Below are 25,034 nucleotides of genomic sequence, written 5' to 3'. Positions count from 1 at the left end.
ATTACTTTAGATAAGCTATTACCAGCAGGACAGTGGGGTGGGAGGAGGTATTGTTTCATATTCTCTGTGTATATATAAAGTCTGCTGCAGTTTCCATGGTATGCATCCGATGAAGTGAGCTGTAGCTCACGAAAGCTCATGCTCAAATAAATTGGTTAGTCTCTAAGGTGCCACAAGTCCTCCTTTTCTTTTTGCGAATACAGACTAACACGGCTGTTACTCTGAAACACACAGACAAACACACACACACTCTTCGTTCAGTCTATCAGCTTTATGTTCATTATATTTGATCATGTAAAGCCCAGGAGAGCACAATTCACACAAAAAAGCAACGAGAAACAAGGTGGGCGAGGTAATTGACTGGACCAACTTCTGAGAGAAGCTTTCGTGCAACTCTGAGCTCTTCTTCAGCTCTGGGGAAGGAGGCAGAGCAAGCAAAATACAAGTTGGCACAGATTGTTGAGCAGAAGGGGTCATACGTGGCGGAGGCGGTCACAGGAAATGAAGTGGGCAATTGGGGGGTAGTGTGTTATGCATAAAGGGCTTGAGGTGGGCCGCATGGTGTGTTACAAATTGTTGTAATGAGCCATAAAACCAGTGTCCCTGGTAAGTCCATGGCTTTTGGTGCCTAGCGGACTCGCCTTTCGAAGGCGTTGTGCCGTTTGCCTTTGAGGACAAGTATGGAAAGGTCAGATAGGGAGCAATCGCTTTGAGAAAAGCGTTCACACACGGGTGATACAGTGTTTTTGTCTTTGATCATTTTCCTGTGTGAGTTCATTGGCAAAAACGAACAATACACATATAAAACAGCCTGAAAGCAATTGCTAAATAATATAGTCAATTGCTTGCCCATGCTTTGGCTCGTTATGAAACATATTCAAGAGACCAAACAATCAATATCAGTCAGGTTTATTGCTAAAAGCCAGTAATCATATAATAGAGGAAGAAAAGTTGAACAGTTTACCACTTTCTGGGCAGCCATATAGTACAGCACCAGGAGGGGTTATCCCATCGCTAGAGGAAATCCATCTCCCCGAGACGGGTAGCGTTAAGTAAACAGAAGAATTATTCCACCAACTGAGCTCTCCACACTGGGTGTTAGGTCAGTTTAACTACATTGCTCAGGGGGGTGGATTATTCACTCACGTTGGTGGGTCAGTCTGATTTTCTAGTGTAGATCAGCCCTTAATCTGGTGCAAGGTGGCTCTGTCCCCAAGAACGCTCCCCCCTGGGTGTCCCTTTCTAAACTGCTGCTTCTTTCATTCTGCCTTTTGGTAACTTTCCATTACTTCCAAGCCCCCCTCACCTTGGACAAGAGCAGAAAGCGCCATCTCCGAGGCAGAGGAAACTCATTGTCCCACGGTGTTTAACGTAATGTTGCATGCTGGTCCGTTCCCATTGTGTCTGGCCTGGCAGAGACATGCCGACCCTGCTACCCCCTGGGGCATCCACACACACGTAGGCATTCCATGACCCAGCCATTTCATAGTACAGTGTCATACAATCATCCAAAATTCAGAAGTGATACAGCCTGAGCCCTTACAAGGGGAAACTGAGGCATGGGGAAGGGAGTTGTCCAAGGTCCCAGGATGAAGCAGGGAATAGAACCCAGGTCTGCTGTGCTCCAGCCTGATGCCCTACCCACTAGGAAACACTGCAGAAATACCATCCCCCCAAGGGATTCGGAAAAACTCCCGGCTCCCAGAAAGAGCTGCGCGACGGGGAGCATCACCAAGAGAACACAGCTTGGGGAGACTGTCGACCTGGAGGAGGCAGGGCCTGGTCCCTCAGCCCATGGCTCAGGAAGGGCGTGGGCCGGCGGCCAAGCCAGGCTCTAGCAGAGCCAGGCCTTTTCGCAGATCCAGTAGTCGGTCATGTAGCAGTTTATGTCATTCCAGCGCCCGTCGGTCGCCATGGTGCCGCAGTCCTCATTGCCGGAGTCATTGGGCTCCCCGGTGCTCCAGAAGCTGTGAAGAAGAGCAAAGCTGCATGGAGACCACAGCGGGGAGCAAGGGGTTGGGCAGAGGGGCATGGTGCCTTTCACCCCGCACACCTGAGGTTCAGAGGGGAGCCATCCACCCAGAGCCATTGATTTTCCTTTTTCTGGTCACTCAGCCCCAGCCAGTACACGCGGGACGTTGTGCGGGCCTTCACCAGGAATGCCTGCAATAGACAAGAACAGACGAAGGGGGTGAATGGGTGTGGGACAGGCCACGCGCTCTACCAACACCAGGAGCAATGGGACTCAGGAGACCCAGGTTCAAATCCCAGCTCTGCTACTGACTCCCTGCATGGCCCTGGCCAAGTCCCCTGCATCTCTCTCTATGCCTCAGTTCCCCCACCTGGACAATAGCCCTGCCCCTAAGGGTGCTAGCAAGATAAAGGCATTGAAGAGTGTGATGTGCGGGTGGGGGGGAGTGCTTAAATACCATAGATATGTCACCACCTCAAATCCAGCCATAAGTGAGAGCTGCTCCTGGCAGGTGGGTGAAATGAGTTGGTGTGGTCTCAGTCCAGCTCTCACCCCTGAGCAACAGGAGGTCTGAAGGGGGCATGAGGCCTGAGCTCCTGGGGAGGTGGGGATGGATGCAGGGAAGAATCATGACCTGGTGTTGGGGGAACATACAGGGGTTCAGGGTGGAACCAGCGCTATAGTCATGTAGGTTTGTCTGGCTGATCTCTTTAAAACACCCCAGCAATTCCCATCCCAACAGACATGGCAAAAACTCCATAGGGAGTCCTAGAAATATGGGGTGGAAGGGACCCTGAGAGGTCACTGAGCCCATCCCCCAGTGCTGAGACAGGACCAAGGAAACCGAGCCCATCCCTGACGGGTGTTTGTCCAGCCTGTTCTTACAAACCCTGCTCCCTGCTTATATTTTCCAGCTCTCGCAGGTTTTTGCCATGCTATTTAGGCTTTTGTTCTGGGTGCTTTTCTGGCATGTTCAGGCCCCAATATTCCTCTGCTGGGAATATTAGCCCGGGCTGCCCTCAGAGCTTGCCCACGGTGGGCTGGTTAACACGCGGCATGTTGCGTGTGCTGGTTTGCAGAATGCCAGGCTGCCTTTGAGACCCAGGCCCGCTTGCGGTTTTTGAAAAACCTGGTGACCCTTAAAAGAGCCGTGTTTTAAGGGCCAGGCGCATTCTCACCCGCTGCCTGGTCACCTGGGTCCCACCCGCCAGGGATTCCCAGGGTAAAGCTGCTGCTGTCGCCGGTAGCTGTCCAATTCCCTGGCCCGGTCGGGGTACGCCAGGAGGGTGGCAGGTGGCTTTACCTGCTCCTCTTTGGTGTTAATGATCACCAGCTGTGCCCCGGCATCCAAACAGAACTGCTTGGCCTCATGCCAGGTTTTGGTAGACTCTGAAAAGTGGTAACAGGTTCTCTGGAACCAGACCCAGCCCCATGGGCAATGGCCGCAGACAGAATCTAGAAAGCAAAACCCAGAATAACCCAATTCAGGGCCAGACAGGGAATCTGGCAGAGCCAAGAAATGGACCCAGGAGTCCTGACTCCCGGCCCCCTGTTCTAACCCCATTCCCCTCCGGGGCCCAGGGGACCAAGTGCAGCCCCAGCCGCAGCGCCAAAGCAATAGCCACCCGGCTCTTTTTAGCATGCCAGCGCGAGGCTCCCTTCCAGCTCCAGGGTAGACATACGGAGAGAGATCCACAGGGGATGGCTGTAGACAGCAGCCTCGGTGGGCCTGGGGTTGGCTCAGAGAATCCCCCGCCCTGCAGCTCCCCCTGAGAACCACAGAGAATCCCGCAAGGGGAGATGCCGTGTGCTGAGAGCTCCCTTGAGCATCTGGCCCTGCCCTGTACCTCCCTCTGATTGCAGCCCTAGTGTGGGCATGGCAGCTGGCACTGTGCTCCTCACCTACTCTTTTCTGTAACGCCGTGATCCGCTCTTGCATTTTACTGCTAAACTGCTTCACAGAGGCCAGCTCCCCAGATACCGAACGATGGACAGCGTCTGGATTGGTGGAGGAAAGGAGGTTAGCAGCCAACGCGCAGCATGGTCATCTCAGAGCTTCCTGCACGGCCTCCAACGTAGGGCCGCTTACAGACGCCGCGGGCCCTGCTCGAAGTCTCCTCTGCGATGCCTGGAACCTGGACCCCTGGCGACAGTCAGAGCAGCCTCCTGGCTGCTCTAACTCACACTCTGCCTCCTCTGGGAAGCAGGGAATACCCATGGTGCAGCACGCTCCTGATCCAAGCCCCTGATCCATCCCTTACACCAGGGGCTGGGAGCCGAGGCTCTGACGCCAGCTCCACACTAACCTGTGATTCCCCCCTGCCCAGGGCAGGGGCAATTTCCACCCCCTTCACACCAGCAGTGTGGCCCAGTGTGACACAGGATCAGTCCCTTTAGGGGACTGCAGAAAGCCAGTACCAGGCCGCTTAGGTCCTACTTAAAGACCCCAAATAGGGCTTTAGGCAGCCTTTGAGCCAGGTGCTGGCTCCTGGGCAGACGAACCAGCTATGCGAGAATTGTTAACAAAACAATTTTCTGTGTCTGTTTCTTTAAAAATGGATCACTCGGGAGGGTTTTTAATTGCTTCCACCCTAATTAAACCATCGAAGCTCACCCCTAAGAGTTCATCAAAAATGCTTCAGGGCAGCCACTGCTCGGCAGAACCCCACCAGAGGTGGGTGGGTACCAAACCTACAGAACTGAGCAACGTGTGAAGGAGGCAGGGTAAGCTCGTGGAGACAGCACTGGCCTGAGGCTCGGGAGATCTGAGTTTGATCCCCAGCTCTGCTAGTAACCCACTGGGTGACCTGGGGCAAGTGATTTCCTCTCCCTGTGCCTCAATTTCCCCATCTGTCAAATGGGGATAATGATACTGCCCTCCTTTGCAAAGTGCTTTGAGACCTACTGATGAACAGCACTATACAAGAGCTAGGGATTATAATATCTTCCTTGCCCTCTACTGTTTAGCTGTGTGTTGTAGACCCGATACTGCTGATGGAGATTCTCCTTAAGATCTGCCCTACCCCCAGCCTTTGTATTGGTATAACTATTTTGTTTAGGGATATGATTATTTTTTTAAACTGCTCTAGGTATTCCATTACAACCCCTAGAGTGGACCCAGTTATACTGAGTCGAAGGTAGCTTTTACAGGTAGAGCGTATTCCGTCCCTGTATAGGAATGGCTGTGTTGGTGTAAGTACATTTACACCAGGATAACTGGACCTCCACTCGGAGGGTTGTAGTGCTTTAAATGGACCAATATAACTCGAGTAGCTCACTTTTGTGTGTAGCCCAGGCTCAGCTGGAGAGGTAGGGACTGTGCTTTCGGAGCAAGAAGCAGATTCATAGAGGGGCAGGGCAGAGGGGAAGAAAGCCTGCTGGATTCCGGGGGGCCTGGATTTCACCCACAGATATTAAGGCCAGAACGGACCGTTCTGAGCATCAGGGCTGGCTCCCTGCATCGCCCAAGCCAGAGAATGTCAAAGCCCCTCTCTGCATCATCCCTGCAGTGTTCTGAGAGCCCCAGCTGGGCAGGCCAGGGACAGCCGCACAGCCCTCAGTGGCTACAGACTCTCCATCCCATGGACACCGGGGTCCAGAGACGTGACTTGCTTAGGCTGGAAGAATTTTGGTCTGTGTTTGTACAGGCTGGGGCTTCTCGGAGCTACCGTAAAACACCTAATTACATACAGCATCTAGCACACTGGGGGCATGAGCCATGACTGGGCTCCAAGGAGCTACCATAATACACCTAATAAAAAACTTGCCCAAGTCCACAGCCCCAGGTGGATACAAAGCCCACAACCCCGACCTCGCAGCCCCTCACTCTCGCTACTGATGAGAGGCAGAAGCGTCTGTGTCATTCTCTCACCTACTGTTTTCTGCAGTGCCGCAACCTCTGCTCGGATCTTCTCCCAATCCGCCAGGTTCTGGGACACTGCAAACACAAACGCCTTTGGGATCAGGAGAGGGGAAAGGTCGCCACCACTAGGATGATGTCCTGAGTGGCCCCTGTAACACTTGGGGATGGCGGCAGCTGTCTGTCTCCATGGAGAGGAATAATTTGGTAATGGAGGGGTTCGTTGCTGACCATGGGGATTGTGACGCATGGCCAGAAAGGGTGAAACACCCTGCAAAATAAATAACCCTCCAAAGACGCGTGGGGAGATCATGTCTGTGGTTTTGTGTATTTACAGGTGTCAGCAGAGTCTGAGTGAGCTCTCCCCTGACGTCTAGTGGTGAGCTGTGGAAAAAAACTTCAGGAGCTGATCTTGTTTGCTTGGACACACCCACCCTGCCTAGGTGCTCAGCATGATGGGATTGTTTCCCCCAAATGATTCCTTGTGGCTGGTGTTGGCTCCCCCAGTCTCCTCGTTATTGGGACAGGAGTAATAAAGGATTGTTATCCTTGTTGTGTGAACCAAGGGCAGCAGACCTGTACCTGGCACACCCCAATGGAGGGACTCACCCTCAACTGAATGACACTCACTAGGCAGGGGACATGGTTCCAAAGCCCAATTTGCTGGGAGAGGGGGGGTCTTGGTTGGTGTTGTGGGGCCCTGTTTAAAACGTCTGGATATCATTTGATCCCTTTTCTCTCCATGCATAGTAAAAGAGCTAATTTAGACTCAATAGAGAGTCCTGTTACATGCTGCAGAGCTGTAATCACTGATGCCTAGGTCTAAGTATTGGACCTCCTTTGGGACAGTGTCTCTATTGCAAGAGACTGCCCAGTGTGCACCAGCTCTGAGGCTCTCCCACTAACAGCTGAAATCCCTGAGAGCTGTGTTAAGTACGGGGAGAGGGCTGAAGGCACCTGAGTGAGTGGCTAGTAAGGCAGCTGGTGGAGAGGTACGGAGAGGCGTGGCAAGCAGCCAGTAGTGTGCCGTGCGGAGAGGCATAACAAGTGGCCAGCAAGCAGCCAGCAGGGAGGCTGGCAAGGGGCGCGGCTGGCAGAGAGGTGTGGCTAGCAGGGCAGCTGGCGGAGAGCCGTGGTGAGTGGCCAGCAAAGAAGCTGGTGGAGAGCGTCAGAACAGAGCCCTGCAGAGGTATGGCAATTGGCCATTGGGGCCATGAATGAGTGCCCCAGCAGTGCAGTGTGTAAGGTGCCTTCTTGCCCCACCTCTGCTCCCCCGCCTTCCACACAGGGTGGGAGGTGAACTCTGAGGATGAACCTCTGAACTCTGGGGCTGCACTGGCCAAGGACAGCAACTGTGAGTGGAGTATAGAGAAGGGATGGGCGTGTTAAAGGGACTTTTGTGTTGCTGGACTTAAGACCCTGAGGGGAAAAGGACAATGCCCAACTTACTTGAGGGTGGGTCTTTTGCTCGTGGCTCTTGTTTACCAACCATAGTTGTGGTGTTTTCCCAAATTAATGCTGAGTTACTTCCCTCCTTTTATTAAAAGTTTTTGCTACACTCAGACTCTGTGCTCGTGAGAGGGGAAGTATTGCCTCTTAAAGGCACCCAGGGGGTGGTGTGTAATTGTCTCATGTCACTGGGTGGGGGCTCGAGCCAGTTTTGTGTTGTATAGTTGAAAAGGAGCTCCTAGATACTGAACCTGACCCTTGCTGCTGCTGGCAACACCTGGCAAAAGGGTTACACATATGAGGTAATAAAGGAGCTGTTTTATGCTGGCTTGGTCAATCTAAGTATGGAATATCCACCAGCTTTTTGGGGTTTGGCTGCCCCATTCTTTGCAGTTCACCCTAATTTAGTGACCACAGCTGGCTCCCCACTAGAACCCAGGTCACAGTGGCGTAATCATGCTTGGATGCACATTACCACAGGTTAAGTGGGTTTTTGGATCAGAACCACACGCTTGTCAAAAATTAATTTTGATATTGGAGAGTTTAAGGGTTAAAAATCAGTTACAATGAGTGACCCATGATCAAGTTCCTGACAGAAAAAAACTGGAAGAATTGTGCTTACAGAGGGGGTTGTCTTTTAAGAAAAAGGCCCTAGAGCAGGAACTGAGAAATCTGTTAATTGCCAGTGATAAGGAAGCAGACCCAGCAAAACTGCTTGCAGTGAGAAATCAGCAGCTAGAACTTGAACGAAAGCAAAAAATAGCTGATATGGAAGGAGAAGCTGCTGAAAGACAACATATGTGTTTTGAACATGAACAAACACAAGAGAGTATTTTTTCACGCAACGCACTGTCAACCTCTGGAACTCCTTGCCAGAGGGTGTTGTGAAGGCCAATACTATAACGGGGTTCAAAAGGGAGCTAGATAAATTCATAGATATTAAGGTCAGACGGGACCATTATGATTATCTAGACTGACCTCCTGCACAATGCAGGTCACAGAATCTCACCCACCCACTCCTGCGATAAACCTCTCACCTATGTCTGAGCTATTGAAGTCCTCAAATCGTGGTTTAAAGACTTCAAGGAGCAGAGAATCCTCATCAAGTGACCCGTGCCCCATGCTACAGAGGAAGGCAAAAAACCTCCAGGGTCTCTTCCAATCTGCCCTGGAGGAAAATTCCTTCCCAACCCCAAATATGACGGTCAGCTGAACCCTGAACATATGGGCAAGATTCACCAGCCAGATACCCAGGAAAGAATTCTCTGTAGTAACTCAGATAGATTCATGGAAGATCAGTCCATCAATGGCTATTAGCCAGGATGGGCAGGAATGGTGTCCCCAGCCTCTGTTTGCCAGAAGCTGGGATTGGGTGACAGGGCATGGATCACGTGATGATAACCTGTCCATTCATTTCCTTTGGGGCACCTGCCATTGGCCACTGTCAGAGGAAAGGATACTGGGCTTGATGGACCTTTGGTCTGACCCAGTATGGCCATTCATATCTAAAGAATGGCATATATTCAATTGCAGCAGCTAGAAGCCAAGGAAAAAGTGGACAAACTTAAGCTCCAACTCAAGAGAATAAAGGTACAACAGGAACTGTATCATCCTGGAAAGCCAGCTCCTCTCAACAGCAAAATGGGGATAAAATCTATCCAGTTTGTAACAATGTTGGTACGTTGTTTAACTCTAAGAAGTTACCTGTTTGTAATCAAATTTACCCCAACATGGCCACCTTTTATGTAAATGCTTTTTCTGTGAGCTCAAGTGAAGGTAACCCCATAACTTGTGCAGAGAATGTAAAAGTCAATGGTAAAAGCTGCTTAGGGCAAATTACAGCTTCTGACATCACTCTTGTTAAAGCAGATCTTGTCAAAGAGGAAGATTACTTTACAAAGAAGGTTGTGAATATTGTAATCCTCTATGAGTTTACTGTAAGTGTGCCTTTAGCCAGAATCCATCTTGAATGGAATAGTGTTAAACATGAAGTTACAGCTGATGTAAGGAAGCTATTGCCTAAGGATCTTTTGATTGGGAGTGATATTAAAACTTTGTTCAATCAAGTTGATGACATAAACCGGTCACAGGAAAGAAATAGTCCTGAACCTGCGTCTACTAGGGGTAAGGATTTGCCTGTGGAGAGTTTATCCAGATGTTTGTCCGAGGAAGATGACTGTTTGTCTGTGCAAAGAAGCAGTGCATATGTGGAAAAAATTTGTGAGTGTCTGTCTGGTATCTCAGAAGTGAATCTGGCATTAGATAAGGCTCAGGAAGATGTTTCTCTAGAGCAAATTAAAATTGGTGATTAGGTTAAAGCCCTAACTGAGGAAGGAAGGGGGACAGTCTTGGTAAGTGACACATTGTTGGCTACGTGGGAAAGTAAGCCTGACCCAGGTAAAAGTGATGTGCTTAAAAGCAGCTCAGTGTAATACGACACTATTTGTGGAAAACAGCAGTTTATCTGTTAAGGGAGAGAAAGGCAAAGAGTTTAGATGAGCATAAGCAGCCTTCTGAGCTGATGGCTTTGTCTAATCAGCAGTTTGGGAAGGCAAGGTTAGTGGAACATGAGTATCCCTACACCTTACCTGTTACAGTGTGACAGTGAAGGAAATGTTCCTGTGTCTGTTAGGGGTAATGACTTACCCATGAAGGGAGCTACCCCAATCTCCAAGCAATTGTCCATGAATAGCCATGTGTGCTGGGACAAGGGAAATGATATCCCAAGCTGTGCGCCTGTTAAAGGGGAATATTTCTCCAGGTCTTTTCTGTCTGTAAAGCAGACAGAAGAAGCCTTTCAACCTATGATGGTTGAAAATGTATCAATTGACCCAGAGTTGATTCTGGATACAGTTAAAGCCCAGGAAGGAAGTGGTCCTGAATTTCTGTCTGCTAGGGATGATGACATTGTAACTAGGTTGCATCCAGTTAATATCACAAATAGCTCCCAAAGACCAAGCGATTCTGGTGCTTTTATTTTGCCTGTTGCTAGTGTATTGCTGGGTGAAGATATGACAACCTCGTCTGATCAGGGTGATATCGTAGCCAGGGCACAAGGAAAGCATGAAGGTGATTTGACTATATTACCCACTGACAGTGTGAAAACTTGTAACAAGGAAAACAATACTTCTGATCTTGTGACTATGAAGTCTAGAAGTTTGCCTGAAAGGGGTTTTTGTGAAAATCCTCCTGATGGGACAGAGGTGATTCTGGATTTAAGTGAAGCCCAGAAAGAGTCTGTTGTTGCTCAGAAAAATTTTCCTTTAGAGCAAGTCCTAGTTTGCTGCAACTGATGGGTGTGCAAGTGATTTGACTGAGTTAACTCAGGGTGAATCACTGTATAGAGAAAGCAACAGTTTGTCTGGGAGACTTGTTCCAGTTCCTAACTGCCAGAGTCTTTCTGAGGTGTATAGATCCACTGACTTTGCTTTAAAAAGACCCAGTGTGGATAGCTTTGAAAAGTTTTCAAACGAAATACAAATTGTTAGCGAATTTAAACAGCCCTAAAAGCTTAACCAGCTTGTTGGGGAGACAATGTTGTTGGAACATGAATGTCTCCATGTTGATTCTTTAAGTAAGCAGTCTGTGACTCAGGTACTGAGGAAAGATCGGGATACTGGTTACTGGGTTACAAGAATGCAGGAGAGAGCAGGCAAACTCTCATCTCTAGATATTTTGGATATGACTTGTAGTCTCTTAGTGGACTTGACATCTGATTCCATGTGGAAGCAGAGGTTGGTAATGCAAGGACAAAAGAACCTTGAGTCTAACATGCTAGTGAAAATGGATGGAATTTCTTTAAGACATAGTCCAGCCGTGGAATTGGTAAAGGTTGAGAATCTGAAAACTAGTAAACAGGTGAGTGTCTGTGTTGATGCATTTCAGAGTAACAGCCGTGTTAGTCTGTATTCGCAAAAAGAAATGGAGTACTTGTGGCACCTTAGAGACTAACCAATTTATTTGAGCATGAGCTTTCGTGAGCTATAGCTCACTTCATCGGATGCATACTGTGGAAACTGCAGCAGACTTTATATATACACAGAGAATATGAAACAATACCTCCTCCCACCCCACTGTCCTGCTGGTAATAGCTTATCTAAAGTAATCGTCAGGTTAGGCCATTTCCAGCACAAATCCAGGTTTTCTCACCCTCCACCCCGCCACACAAATTCACTCTCCTGCTGGTGATAGCCCATCCAAAGTGACAACTCTTTACACAATGTGCATGATAATGAAGTTAGGCCATTTCCTGCACAAATCCAGGTTCTCTCACTCCCTCACCCCCCTCCAAAAACCCACCCCCATACACACACAGACTCACTCTCCTGCTGGTAATAGCTCGTCCAAACTGACCACTCTCCAAGTTTAAATCCAAGTTAAACCAGAACATCTGGGGGGGGGGGGTAGGAAAAAACAAGAGGAAATAGGCTACCTTGCATAATGACTTAGCCACTCCCAGTCTCTATTTAAGCCTAAATTAATAGTATCCAATTTGCAAATGAATTCCAATTCAGCAGTTTCTCGCTGGAGTCTGGATTTGAAGTTTTTTTGTTTTAAGATAGCGACCTTCATGTCTGTGATTGCGTGACCAGAGAGATTGAAGTGTTCTCCGACTGGTTTATGAATGTTATAATTCTTGACATCTGATTTGTGTCCATTTATTCTTTTACGTAGAGACTGTCCAGTTTGACCAATGTACATGGCAGAGGGGCATTGCTGGCACATGATGGCATAAATCACATTGGTGGATGTGCAGGTGAACGAGCCTCTGATAGTGTGGCTGATGTTATTAGGCCCTGTGATGGTGTCCCCTGAATAGATATGTGGGCACAATTGGCAACGGGCTTTGTTGCAAGGATAAGTTCCTGGGTTAGTGGTTCTGTTGTGTGGTATGTGGTTGTTGGTGAGTATTTGCTTCAGGTTGCGGGGCTGTCTGTAGGCAAGGACTGGCCTGTCTCCCAAGATTTGTGAGAGTGTTGGGTCATCCTTTAGGATAGGTTGTAGATCCTTAATAATGCGTTGGAGGGGTTTTAGTTGGGGGCTGAAGGTGACGGCTAGTGGCGTTCTGTTATTTTCTTTGTTAGGCCTGTCCTGTAGTAGGTAACTTCAAGCCTCAGAAACAACTCTGACATCATAATCAAAAAGGCTGACAAAGGAGGTGCTGTTGTCATCATGAATAGGTCGGAATATGAACAAGAGGCTGCTCGGCAGCTCTCCAACACGAGTTTCTACAAGCCATTACCCTATGATCCCACTGAGAGTTACCAAAAGCAACTACAGCATATGCTCAAGAAACTTCCTGAAAAAGCACAAGATCAAATCCGCACAGACACACCCCTGGAACCCCGACCTGGGATATTCTATCTACTACCCAAGATCCATAAACCTGGAACTCCTGGGCGCCCCATCATTTCAGGCATTGGCACCCTGACAGCAGGATTGTCTGGCTATGTAGACTCCCTCCTCAGGCCCTACGCTACCAGCACTCCCAGCTACCTTCGAGACACCACTGACTTCCTGAGGAAACTTCAATCCATCGGTGATCTTCCTGATAACACCATCCTGGCCACTATGGATGTAGAAGCCCTCTACACCAACATTCCACACAAAGATGGACTACAAGCCGTCAGGAACACTATCCCCGATAATGTCACGGCTAACCTGGTGGCTGAACTTTGTGACTTTGTCCTTACCCATAACTATTTCACATTTGGGGACAATGTATACCTTCAGATCAGCGGCACTGCTATGGGTACCCGCATGGCCCCACAGTATGCCAACATCTTTATGGCTGATTTAGAACAACGCTTCCTCAGCTCTCGTCCCCTAAAGCCCCTACTCTACTTGCGCTATATTGATGACATCTTCATCATCTGGACCCATGGAAAAGAAGCCCTTGAGGAATTCCACCATGATTTCAACAATTTCCATCCCACCATCAACCTCAGCCTGGTCCAGTCCACACAAGAGATCCACTTCCTGGACACTACAGTGCTAATAAACAATGGTCACATAAACACCACCCTATACCGGAAACCTACTGACCGCTATTCCTACCTGCATGCCTCCAGCTTTCACCCTGACCACACCACACGATCCATCGTCTACAGCCAAGCTCTGCGATACAACCGCATTTGCTCCAACCCCTCAGACAGAGACAAACACCTACAAGATCTCTGTCAAGCTTTCTTACAACTACAGTACCCACCTGCGGAAGTAAAGAAACAGATTGATAGAGCCAGAAGAGTTCCCAGAAGTTACCTACTACAGGACAGGCCTAACAAAGAAAATAACAGAACGCCACTAGCCGTCACCTTCAGCCCCCAACTAAAACCCCTCCAACGCATTATTAAGGATCTACAACCTATCCTAAAGGATGACCCAACACTCTCACAAATCTTGGGAGACAGGCCAGTCCTTGCCTACAGACAGCCCCGCAACCTGAAGCAAATACTCACCAACAACCACATACCACACAACAGAACCACTAACCCAGGAACTTATCCTTGCAACAAAGCCCGTTGCCAATTGTGCCCACATATCTATTCAGGGGACACCATCACAGGGCCTAATAACATCAGCCACACTATCAGAGGCTCGTTCACCTGCATATCCACCAATGTGATTTATGCCATCGTGTGCCAGCAATGCCCCTCTGCCATGTACATTGGTCAAACTGGACAGTCTCTACGTAAAAGAATAAATGGACACAAATCAGATGTCAAGAATTATAACATTCATAAACCAGTCGGAGAACACTTCAATCTCTCTGGTCACGCAATCACAGACATGAAGGTCGCTATCTTAAAACAAAAAAACTTCAAATCCAGACTCCAGCGAGAAACTGCTGAATTGGAATTCATTTGCAAATTGGATACTATTAATTTAGGCTTAAATAGAGACTGGGAGTGGCTAAGTCATTATGCAAGGTAGCCTATTTCCTCTTGTTTTTTCCTACCCCCCCCCCCCAGATGTTCTGGTTTAACTTGGATTTAAACTTGGAGAGTGGTCAGTTTGGACGAGCTATTACCAGCAGGAGAGTGAGTCTGTGTGTGTATGGGGGTGGGTTTTTGGAGGGGGGTGAGGGAGTGAGAGAACCTGGATTTGTGCAGGAAATGGCCTAACTTCATTATCATGCACATTGTGTAAAGAGTTGTCACTTTGGATGGGCTATCACCAGCAGGAGAGTGAATTTGTGTGGGGGGGTGGAGGGTGAGAAAACCTGGATTTGTGCTGGAAATGGCCTAACCTGACGATTACTTTAGATAAGCTATTACCAGCAGGACAGTGGGGTGGGAGGAGGTATTGTTTCATATTCTCTGTGTATATATGAAGTCTGCTGCAGTTTCCACAGTATGCATCTGATGAAGTGAGCTATAGCTCACGAAAGCTCATGCTCAAATAAATTGGTTAGTCTCTAAGGTGCCACAAGTACTCCATTTCTTTTTGTGTTGATGCAAATTACCTGACTGACTGGAGGGAGAAAGACTTGCCTGTAGCTGTTAGCAAAAAGGACATACCCAGCCGGCCAATGAATGGTAAGCAAAAGACCTCAGATTTTGACCCTCTGGAACAGGGAGAAAGGGGAAAAGTTTATCATGCAAATAAAGCCACAGGTTAACCCTTAAATACCAAAACCCCAAGGAAGTGGTTAAACTGAAAGCCTATGTTAAGGAAGACCCCGAGGTCAAGAAAAAGCTGCAAAGGTTCAAAAGGGATATTGAACAAGCTGACCTAAAGAATAATTTGTCTGAACCAAAGACTTGGCATGACAAAAATGATTGTAAATGTACACTTGTGATAGAACTGATGTTAATGTTCTTGCTGATGATTGCAACTAACTTGTTGCTGATACCAAGAACTGTAAAAATGTACAATGTGCATGGTCTTTTGGAAAAGCCCATGATCATTTTAAGAGTGGTACATAATAGAAACCCTTATGATTATGTGGTTGGTTCAACAAAAAAACACTTTGTGTTAAAAAGTCTAATAATGTTGAGGCTTCACAGCTAATGCATAGACATATTTCTAAAACTTTCCACAGCAGAAAAACCAGTACAAGCTTGAACAGCTGTGCATGAAGGGAAACTGAGTTACAACAGCTCCCAGCCTTCATGGCTGAATACCAGAGTAAGTGCTCTCCGAAGAACATTAATGGCTATGTTAAGTTAACACATAGACCAAGCCCTGGAATCACTGAAGTGTTTCACAAAGTATGGACTAAGTTTTTGGCTGGAGCCAAAGCATGCCTCAATAATTTGGCCTTACAAATAATTCAGTGTAAACACAGCTCATATCAATGTGGGGAGATCCTTAAGGTGTATCCAGGACCTCTCATTTCACCCTTCCACACCAGTCTCACGTTCGGGGTGTGACACATGGCTAGAAAGGGTTAAAAATCCTGCAAAATAAAAAGCCCCAAAAAGGCATGTGGGGAGATAATGTCTGTGGTTTTGTGTATTTACATATGTATGAGTAGGGAGGACAGTGTAATTAACAGTCCCCGTCTGTGCTGTATTCTGATAATTCAGAAGTCAAAAGAACATCTTATCATGTAAATGAATTGTAAACAGGGGATATCTCAGTATTCATCTCTCTTTGAAATGTACTGTGAAACGGGGAGGAACAAGCAAAAGGCCTTATGTTAATTCGTATAGCTAAGTATCAGTGATGGACCTCCTTCAAAGCCATCCTAATTACCTTTTGTTCCCCCAAGGAAATCGCAACTTGTCAAAGAGGACATGAAATTGTATAAAAGAGCCTTGGGTCCTGATTCTGTCATCTCAGATCTGCTTAGACTTCATCAGGGGAAGTCTGAGTCACAAGACTGAGGTCCCAGTTATGCTGGTACACCCTGAATATGAGATTCGGACATTGGACTATCACCTATGAACTATTTCCAAAAGAACTCTTTGCCACTACAAAGCTCACCGTCTCTGCTGTGAATCTGCACCTCAATGGATTGAACTCATGTCTGTCTGTATATTGATCGTTTAACCAGACTCTCTCTCTTTTGTGTTTTAATACATTTTAGTTAATAAGAATTGGCTGAAGCGTGTGTTTGGGTAAGATCGGAAACATGTGTTCACCTGGGTGGTGACGTGTCCGACCCTTCGGGATAGGGAGAACCTTTTCTTTTATATGAGGAAACAAGATTTACAGAAATTTTCATCATATTTGATGTGGGTATTTGGATGGAGGCCGAGGCTGGATCATTTTAAGGGAATTGTGTTGTTTGGACTTCTGAGTAACCAGTGAGGTAATAAAGAAGCTGTTTTATGCTGGCTTGGTCAATCTAAGTTTTGGAATATCCACCAGCTTTTGGGGGTTTGGCTGCCCCATTTTTTGAAGTTCACCCTAATTGAGTGACCACAGCTGGCTCCCCATTAGGACCCCGGTCACAGGGATACAAACTGAGTCTGACCTCTCTGAGTAGCAGGAGTTATGTAGAGGTTTGTGATCAAATGGTGCCTTTGGAGGGAAGGTTATTGCTGGCTGATGGGTGGTGCATAAGAGAGTCACGCATTCAGGTCTATGATGTTGAGAATTAGGATACGGAACCATTTACTATGGCTGATAACACTAGTAGCAGCTAGAGCTGCTTACAAGTTTTCATTTGGTTGTGTTAATGAAAATTAGCCTTAAAAAGTAGAAAACTTGGGAAAACACTGACATTTTCGTGATGTTTTCTAATTTCTTAACTGAAAATGTGTTTTCGGTGCTTGGCTACTTGAGGTCTGGTGTGAACATGCCCATGTGCCCCCCTCCACTCCATGGTGTCTCTTACTCACCTACCCCCGCCTGACTGGCCACATTAGCTCCCCAGTGGCATTTCTTGAAAATCGAAACTTTTTGGCTTTGGAAAGTTTCCAAAAAACTCTCTGAGAGACAAACACCTTGATGGGAAAACTACTAACATGGAAACAAAAAAACCCACCAGTTTGTGTCTTTTTGAAACCAAGTGAGAATTTCAAAACTCAGGCTGCTAAACAATTCACTGTAATAAAATGACCAGCTACAGCGACCCCACCCAGCCAGCGTCTATGCTGAGCCAGAGACAAGCATGCTGGGCTAGCCTGGGATTGGGAGCTTTTACTTACCATTAGCTGCCCTCTGGAAAAGGTGGAAATTCAGCTCCTCTGACTCCTGCTGCACCTCTGGGCCTGGGAGATGAACAAAGAGCAAACAGCAGAGTTGTGATCTCCCAGGGCATCCTTTACACTAGAAACTGCTCCAGGCCCCAGTGGCTGGGTTTCTTCCCCTACTAGGGGAATCGGTTTGATGGGGAGGAAGGGGAGAGATTTTCCAATGCCAGGTGTTCAAGAAGTTATGAATCACGCCCCCCCCCACCCAAAAAAAACCCAAAACATTAATCCTTTTAAAATAATTTTGGGGATTCTTCTTGTTTGCCCTCTGGTCTCTTGAGCTATTAGTAATTGTGTGTACAAAGGCAGTGTGTAGGGACCAGCCAAGATCGGCGCTCTGTTGGACCAGGCACTGCACAAGCTCAGAGTAGACAGTCCCTGCCCTGAAGAGCTTACGATCTACATAGCCAAGAGAGACGCAGAGTAGGAGGAAAGGGTCTAACACACAAGACCCCTTGGGGATTGTGTTCTCCAGCTATTCCTTTCCCAGCCATGAGGGCTAAGCATTTATTGGTTTGTTTGGAAATGAGCTAAGAGTCTCCCATCATCCCAGGACTCCGGGAGCTGGGGCTTTAAGGGTAAATGCCAAATATAGTGAGGGTTGGCAGCACTATTAACACCACCCCCTTACTCTTAGGTGGTGATTCCTCATGTTTATAGACCAGGTGCTGAGTGGAGTAAATCCAGAGTTACTCCCTTGCCGATACAGCTCCTTCTGCTGCACTTTGCTCTTCTGCAGCTTAGCCTGGGTGCTGATCCTTTAGGGTCCGGCCCTGCTGAGTGCTTCCCTTGCAGCTTTGGGCTCTTCGGTTTGGAGCAAGGACCCACCCTGCCTTCTGGGCCGGATTCGGATCACACTCCTGGCACAGCTACTCCGCTGGTTTCAGCGGAGTGATGCTGGATTTCCATCGGGGCCAGTGAGAGCAGAATCGCAGCGTAACACTTTTCAGGTACGAATTCTGGCTCCAGGGGAAGAGCGTCCGCTACTGAGATGCAGAGTTGCTCAAGATTTGCCCCCCACCCCCTTCAGATCTGGTGACGCTCGAGTCCGGGTGGCCTTGCCTGTGGACAGAGCTTGCTGGAAAATGCCAGACTTGTCCCCCAGACATTTTTTACACACACACACAAAACCTTAATTTTTGACTAAAATTCATGGAAAATTGATTTTTTTAAGACCTTTTTTCTTCCTATGGTGGAAATCCAAATACTGAAAAACTTTGATTTGGAAATTCTGCCCCGGCACCTCATGGGAGTTGTAGTTTGGATGCCTCATGCCCTCTTCCCCAGTAGGAACTCGTCTCCCCACCCAGACTTCATCTCCCATGATGCACCACCACCAGGCCCCATGATGCACTGCCTGTCCTCTCCAAGAGGGGAGACCGTCACACACCATGTGAGATTTTAATGGTCCAATCAGGGAGCCATCCCTCTCTCCCATGATGCACTGCAGTCTCCCCTCTTGGAAAGTGGAGGTGGTGCATCATGGGAATCCCTGGCAGGGGTGCATTCTGGGAGGTGTAGTCCAGTTGAGGAGACCAGCCCAGAGAGGAGAATGGGGACACGTGGTAGCTGAACTCAGCTCCTTTGAGGCACCATGGCAGCATTTCTGAATGAAAATATTTCTTCTTTCCAGTGCTTGGTTTTTCTCTGAAAAAGGCAAAAAATTTCTGTGGAAACCGACCCCTTTTTGCGAAATTTAGTGGAATCAAAACCTCAATTTTCTGCCCCAAAGTCTCACTGGGAAATTCCTGAGCAGTCCCGTCCCTGTGAGGAATCATTCCTGGCACGGAGAGCCCAGCCTGCATGACCCCACTTGCAGCTGTCCTGACACACCCGGGACCGTACCACACTCACGTTTCATGAGGGCCAGGATGAGGAACACGCTGCACATGAGGAAGCAAACCCCCAGCAGGATGTAGGTGATCAGCAGAGACCTTCCAGGGCAGCCTCTCCGTGAGGCAGGCTTAGGGAGGGGAAGATCTATGGGAAACAGCAGCACTTAGCTCTCTGAGGGGCGAGAGTATCAGGACAGGGGGGAAGCAGGGAGGGCTGGGTAGGACAGGTTATAGCGAAGGACTCTCCCTTCAGTGGGTGACTGGGAAATGTCGGCAGGAGGTACTTGCTGGTACAAATGGGTTTATGGAAAGGAGGAGAGGTTTATGGGGCATCCCACCAGATAGCTGGGTAACTCTACAGAGAGCACCTCCATTTGGCAAGAGCCAAGAAGCCAGACCCCCAGCTCCCTCTTCCCAGCTGTGTCCATACAGGGATCGCTTGTCCCAGCACTTCAGTGCAGCCACCTCTGGGGCGGCGTGCTGCAGCCATTGGAGAGTTGTGTAGCACAGGGCCTGGCTGGATGGAGAGTTCCCTGGGCGGTTGACAGGGCAGGGGGAATCCAGGGAGAGAGAATGAAATTCCCCCGCAATGGGCAGGATGCGGGGGTGAGCACCCCGACTCTCCCCAAAAGCTGCCCCAGGAGCTTTGCTAATTGGCTGTGTTCGGGCGTAATCGTCTGATTGTATGCCTTGCCTAAAAGAGATCACAGCGCCCCCTATGGCACTGGGGCCAGCACTGACTGCGAGGAGAGAGCCCCCTAGTGCTGCACTGTGGCACTGGGGGGTCAGCATTGACAGTGAGGAGAGCGCGCCCCCTACTGAGCCCTCTGGCCCGCTCCCAGCACCATAGTGCCCCCTAGGGCCGCACTGGGGTCAGCACTGATGGGGAGGGAAGAGAGCCCCCAACAGAGCCCCCACCCTGCAGCACAGCACCCCCAGTGCCCCCCTGCCCTGGCAGACTCTACTCACCTCCTCCCGGGGGCTGGAAGGCAGCTGCCACGGCTGCAGACGACAGGTCCAGCCCTGGGCATGGGGGAAAAAGAGCGTTAAATCTGCCAGCTCTGCTGACAAAGGCCATGAAATCGTACCCTCCTTCCTGGGCTGCAGAGGGGGCCGTGCACACAGCCCCTACCTTGCTGGGCTTCACCCTCCCCACGCATCATGGCTTGCTGCTCTGGGACAGTCTGTGCCCCAGTCTGGGGTGCTCCTGCTGGGACCCCCCATCTCCCCACCAACCAGCACTCAGCTACCCCAGCCACCCAGGAAGCAACTGGGCCCCAAGGGATGGACCAGCCGGGATTGATAGCCCCGGGGAACAGACTGGAGGGACAGATTCTGCCCTGGGCCGGGATGTGGGGTGCAGGGGGTGTTCTGCCTCAAGCCGAGCAGAGCTCCGAGTCCTCACCGAGCTTGGAAGGCCTAAGGGCCGGGTCCCCCGAGATCACTGAAATGGTCAGGTCTGAAAGGAAACAGGAGGGATTATACCGTGCGAGCTCCCAGCGCCGGGATGGGGGTTTGCATGGGCGAGGGGCAGCCCTGAACTCGGGCAGGGGATGTTCCTTCCAGTGCCATAGTGAGCAAGGGGGTGCCAGGGAGGTAAAGCCTGCGATGCCCTGGAAATGGGGGGGGAATGGGACACACACTGCACAGCCGGGACGTGTCAAAGCAGCTCGGGTATGTGGCGCTGCCCCCTGCTGGCTGGGACATGTCACGGCTGCGTTAGGCCAGCAGTCGTGAGAACAGAAGGTCGCGAGTTCTGTCCCCCGATGCTGCCTGTACATGACGAGCCCTCAGCTGCATGGACCTGCTGCTGGATGGCAGGGGCTGCTCTGTACCCAGGCCTCACTTGCTCCCCAGCAAAAAACTGGAACGTTTCTCACCGGTTTTGGGGGGTCTGCCTGGTGTCGCTGCCGGACCTGGAGAGAAGAGAGAAGGGTGAGTCTGGCTGGTGGCTTGGGGCGCCTAACAGAGACGGGTGCCTGAGTCTGTGCATCAGGGACCCGGGCAGTGCCCAGGGGTCAGGAACTGACCACAGGCCCGGCCTTCCCCTCCGTATACCCAGCCTGCTCGTTCTGTGCTACCACCTCCCACTGTGGGCTTGCCCAGCCGTTCCCAGCCGGGCCGGTTTGTGAGCAGCCAAGCCAGGCCCAGACTCACCGGCTCCCACGGACCCAAAGGTGGCTCGGGGCTGGATGCTGAGTTCTTCGCTGACACCCCCTCCCCAGCCTCTGAGCAGTGGGGCAAGAGCGATCCCTGCGGAGCGGGGCAGCTGGGGCTCCCTGGTACCTGCTCCTCCTTTGTCCTTGTGGTTCAGCGCGGCCGCCTTCGCCTTCTTCCCGCGCGGCAGGGGCGGGGGCTTGGGACAGTTCTCCAGGGACACATTCTCATAGTCATCGTCATTGTCGGACTCAGCGGCCACACCTGGACATTACAGAGCCACTCAGTCTCACCAGGACAGGCTGGGCCAGCATGGGGGGAATGGGAGATCTCCACGGGAGGGAGCTAGCCATGGGAAGAGAGGCTGGCTGGTCACATACCCTCCCTTGGGTGGGAAGGAAGAGGGAGGGTGGGGGCTCTTTTTGGGCAGCAGACGAGCTGGCTCAGCTGGAGGAGGGGGCTGCTTCACCCAGGGTGGGAGCGTGCTCACACACACTGATACGGTCTCTTGACTCTCCCTTTCATCCCAAGGCACTTCATGGGCTCTGGGTGTATTTCTATTGATCTATCACCTCACCCATGCCTGAGATGCAGCCACCTCTGGGGTGGGACACAGGGCTGTTTATACAAGGCTCTCGCACCCAGCGCTGAGATGATGCTGCCTCTGGGGTGTGGCATAGAGGCTGTTTATACAGGGATCCTTCAGCCTGAGATGCAGCCGTCTCTGGAGTGCGGTGTAGGGCTGTTTACACATGCAAATCCTTCATCCAGCATTGAGATGCAACCACTTCTGGGGTAGGACTCAGGGGCTGTTTATACAGGGATTCTTCACCCAGCACTGAGATGCAGTCATCTCTGGGGTGGGGGCACTGAGGGCTATTTAACAGCTATACAGGGTGGGAACAACGAATCCAATTCTCAGTTGAAACCACAATGGGGCTTTGGGGGGACAGCTGGAATTGCCTAGGCTGGAATTTGGCCAGGACACAACGGGTAACACCCAGACTTTTATGGAAGGGGCCAGAGGATCTTTAACAACCACACATGGCAAGACTTTGGGTGTACAACTTGTATGAAAGGCAGCCCTGCACCCTCTAGCACCACGCTGGGGCATTGGGGTCAGCCCTGCCGGGGTGGGAGAGTACCCACCCTGTGACACAGCATCGCCTAGCACCATGCCAGGACATGAGGGTAGCACAGACTAGCAGGGGAGAGAGCCCCGACTAATTTCCCCACTATGCTCCCTGCAGCAGCCTGGGTTTTCCTCTGAGACCTCCCATCCGAGTACCTAGCAAGTGAGATCTGCCAACCCAACAGCCCCCGGAAGGTCTGGTAGCCAGGCCCCCACTCAGATTACTTGGCCATTTACCTCTGCGCTCCGCTGGCTTTTTGCCCTTTGACTGCGAATGACCCATCCAGTTTCCGTAGTCACTTATGTGAGCCATGCCGATCCCCGACCGACGGACTCGAAGGACGTCTGTGGGGACCAGCAACAGCCTGGCTCTGCCAGGAGCTCTGTGATTTTCACATGCATGTAACTTCCTTCCTCCCCCAGCCCTACCATGGGTCACTGCCCACATTACCATACGTACCACACCCTGCTCCCAGCTGTGGGTTCAGTTAGAAGAAGAGGAACCCAGCCCATAGCCTTGCCCTTTAGATGCCAGAAAACAGAGTGACTGAAGGTGAGTCCCGTTCTGCAGTGCTTGGGCTGCAGGGATTTCTTATACGGCAGCCGTTGTCCTCTTTTTCATCTTCTACCAAGTGGGATCCAGTCAAGGGCTCGTCTAAGAATACATTTCTTTGGCATCCATGCAACAGGCCCAAACCACGTCATCCTTCTTTCTCAAATCATTGGCTTTACGGCTGTTGGCCAGGCCTTTGTGACATATCAACGTTTGTCACATTTTCCCGCCTGTGGACACCAACTATTCTCTGCAAGCGTCTCTGATGGAATGCGTGTTTCCTACTGGGGGCATCTCACATTTCCCAAGTGCCAGAGGTATATCCCAATGTGGATATCACAGCCATATTGTACATCTTCATCTTGGGTCTTGCGTGAAACTCCTTGTTTTCCCATATATTTGCCAGTCTCAGAACAGTTCCGCTTCCCTTCCCAGATCTTACTTCCACCTCCTTGGCCATCAGCACTGATTGTGCTTCCAAGATAAACAAACTTGTTAACCATGTCGTATTCTTCACTGTCAATCACAGATGTCCCGTCATGGCTGGTTCCTCTTTCAACGAACACAACTTTTGTCTTCTTTTGGCTAATTCTTAATCCTCCTTTGGTGGTCTCATGTTTGACTTTGGTGAGCGTCATCATCTGTGTCCAATGGAACAAAATTGAGATCTTGACGTTTTCCTCTGCTTGACATAACTCTGGTATCTTCCTTTGATATTGCGTTTCACTTTCGCATCACGTAATCTATCATCACACCGAAAAGAAGGAGTGAAGAGATGCGACCGTGCTGCTCTCCAGCAATGATAATCAGCTCCATTGGCCTCCCCACTTTTTGTCCTTACGTAGCATTTTACCCTTTGTACAGCATCTTAACCAGTGATATGATCTTTCTAGGAAGCCATATTGTTTCAAGATTTTCCATTGCAATTCTGGATGAATGCAGTCAAACATTTTGATGGACTCTGTGAAAATCTCAGAGTAGCAGCCATGTTAGTCTGTATTCGCAAAAAGAAAAGGAGTACTTGTGGCACCTTAGAAACTAACCAATTTATTTGAGCATAAGCTTTCACGAGCTCCAGTCAAGATTAAGTTTCTCTGCCAGGCAAGCCCTTTCTCTATCAGTCATCTCAGGGCAAATCTTTGGGCTCCACACACTCTCTTTTCAGTCTAAAACCTGCATGCTCATTACAGAGTTTTTCATATATGACCAACTTCATTCCATCCAATAGTACACTACCAAACACTTTTCCAGGTACTGAAAATAATGTTATTTCTGGCCAGTTATCACACACCAAATAGTTGCCTTTCTTTGGTAATTTACAGATCACACCTTTCTTCCAGTCCTCTGGGTAAAATTCTTTCTCCCAAACTATATTACAAAGTTTATAGGTCTCAAATATAACCACATCCTCACCAGCTCTGAGCTTTAAAGGTTCCTCTCTCTGAGAGCCCCTGGCAGGTGGCAAACACACCCACAGGGACCAGAATAGAAACCCCACCAGCTGCAGCCACCACGCTCCAGTGGAGGGGAGACCCTGGTTTGCGTAAACGCCTGTTTTACAAAACAAGTGCAGCTCATTAAAAGCCAGGCCTAAAGTGGGGCATTGGGATATTCTCAGCAGGATTGCGGGGGGTAAGGGGGGATGCGAACTGGTAAAAGGCCTGTAGCCACCCCACCTTGGACTGAGAGCTCATCAGATCCCACAAGGCTGGGTCTAAAGATCTACAATTTCCCAGGAACAGGCGGGGTGCTGGGGGAGGGGGCAACACAGATGACTTAATGGGGGTGAGGTTTTGTCTAGTTAACTCAGAGGCCAATGCCCAAGCATGGCACTAGAGGGCGCTGTGTGGTTTCCTCAGAAATGGGATCCGAGATGGCTGCGTTTCAATGCACGAAGAGGCATTTTTCCAGAAACCGTGCCTAGAAGCCTCA

At 49.6% G+C, this 25,034-nt stretch overlaps 1 protein-coding gene across 2 annotated transcripts; it reads right to left on the bottom strand.

Annotated features, from left to right (window-relative positions):
• Nucleotides 1-852: 852 nt before the first annotated feature.
• On the bottom strand, nucleotides 853-22,913 carry LOC144277732 (C-type lectin domain family 4 member G-like). Of its 2 annotated transcripts, XM_077838696.1 has the most exons (12): nucleotides 22,787-22,913; nucleotides 21,547-21,681; nucleotides 21,141-21,176; nucleotides 20,666-20,719; nucleotides 20,230-20,283; nucleotides 19,280-19,405; nucleotides 17,381-17,443; nucleotides 5,844-5,909; nucleotides 3,875-3,970; nucleotides 3,276-3,427; nucleotides 2,054-2,163; nucleotides 853-1,967 (listed from the first exon to the last, which is right to left on the bottom strand). In XM_077838696.1, the coding sequence occupies exons 1-12, from the start codon at nucleotides 22,860-22,862 to the stop codon at nucleotides 1,835-1,837; spliced, it is 1,101 nt and encodes a 366-aa protein (XP_077694822.1). In that variant the 5' UTR covers nucleotides 22,863-22,913; the 3' UTR covers nucleotides 853-1,834. The 2 variants fall into 2 exon arrangements, with proteins under 2 accessions (XP_077694822.1, XP_077694823.1); XM_077838697.1 differs by lacking the exon at nucleotides 20,666-20,719.
• Nucleotides 22,914-25,034: the final 2,121 nt, after the last annotated feature.

This window comes from Eretmochelys imbricata, chromosome 20 (assembly GCF_965152235.1).
Source record: "Eretmochelys imbricata isolate rEreImb1 chromosome 20, rEreImb1.hap1, whole genome shotgun sequence".
Taxonomy (NCBI): Eukaryota; Metazoa; Chordata; order Testudines; family Cheloniidae; genus Eretmochelys; species Eretmochelys imbricata.
Note: the sequence above shows the minus strand (reverse complement) of the source record. Positions and strands in the feature narration are given on the sequence as shown.

Excerpts from the sequence above, each read along its gene's own strand:
- LOC144277732 (XM_077838696.1), bottom strand. The coding sequence starts at position 22,862 with ATGGCTCACATAAGTGACTACGGAAACTGGATGGGTCATTCGCAGTCA. Across the intron at positions 21,682-22,786 it reads AAAGCCAGCGGAGCGCAGAG|GTGTGGCCGCTGAGTCCGAC; the intron begins GTAAATGGCCAA and ends TGTAATGTCCAG. Across the intron at positions 5,910-17,380 it reads TTTCCAGAGGGCAGCTAATG|TGTCCCAGAACCTGGCGGAT; the intron begins GTAAGTAAAAGC and ends TTGTGTTTGCAG.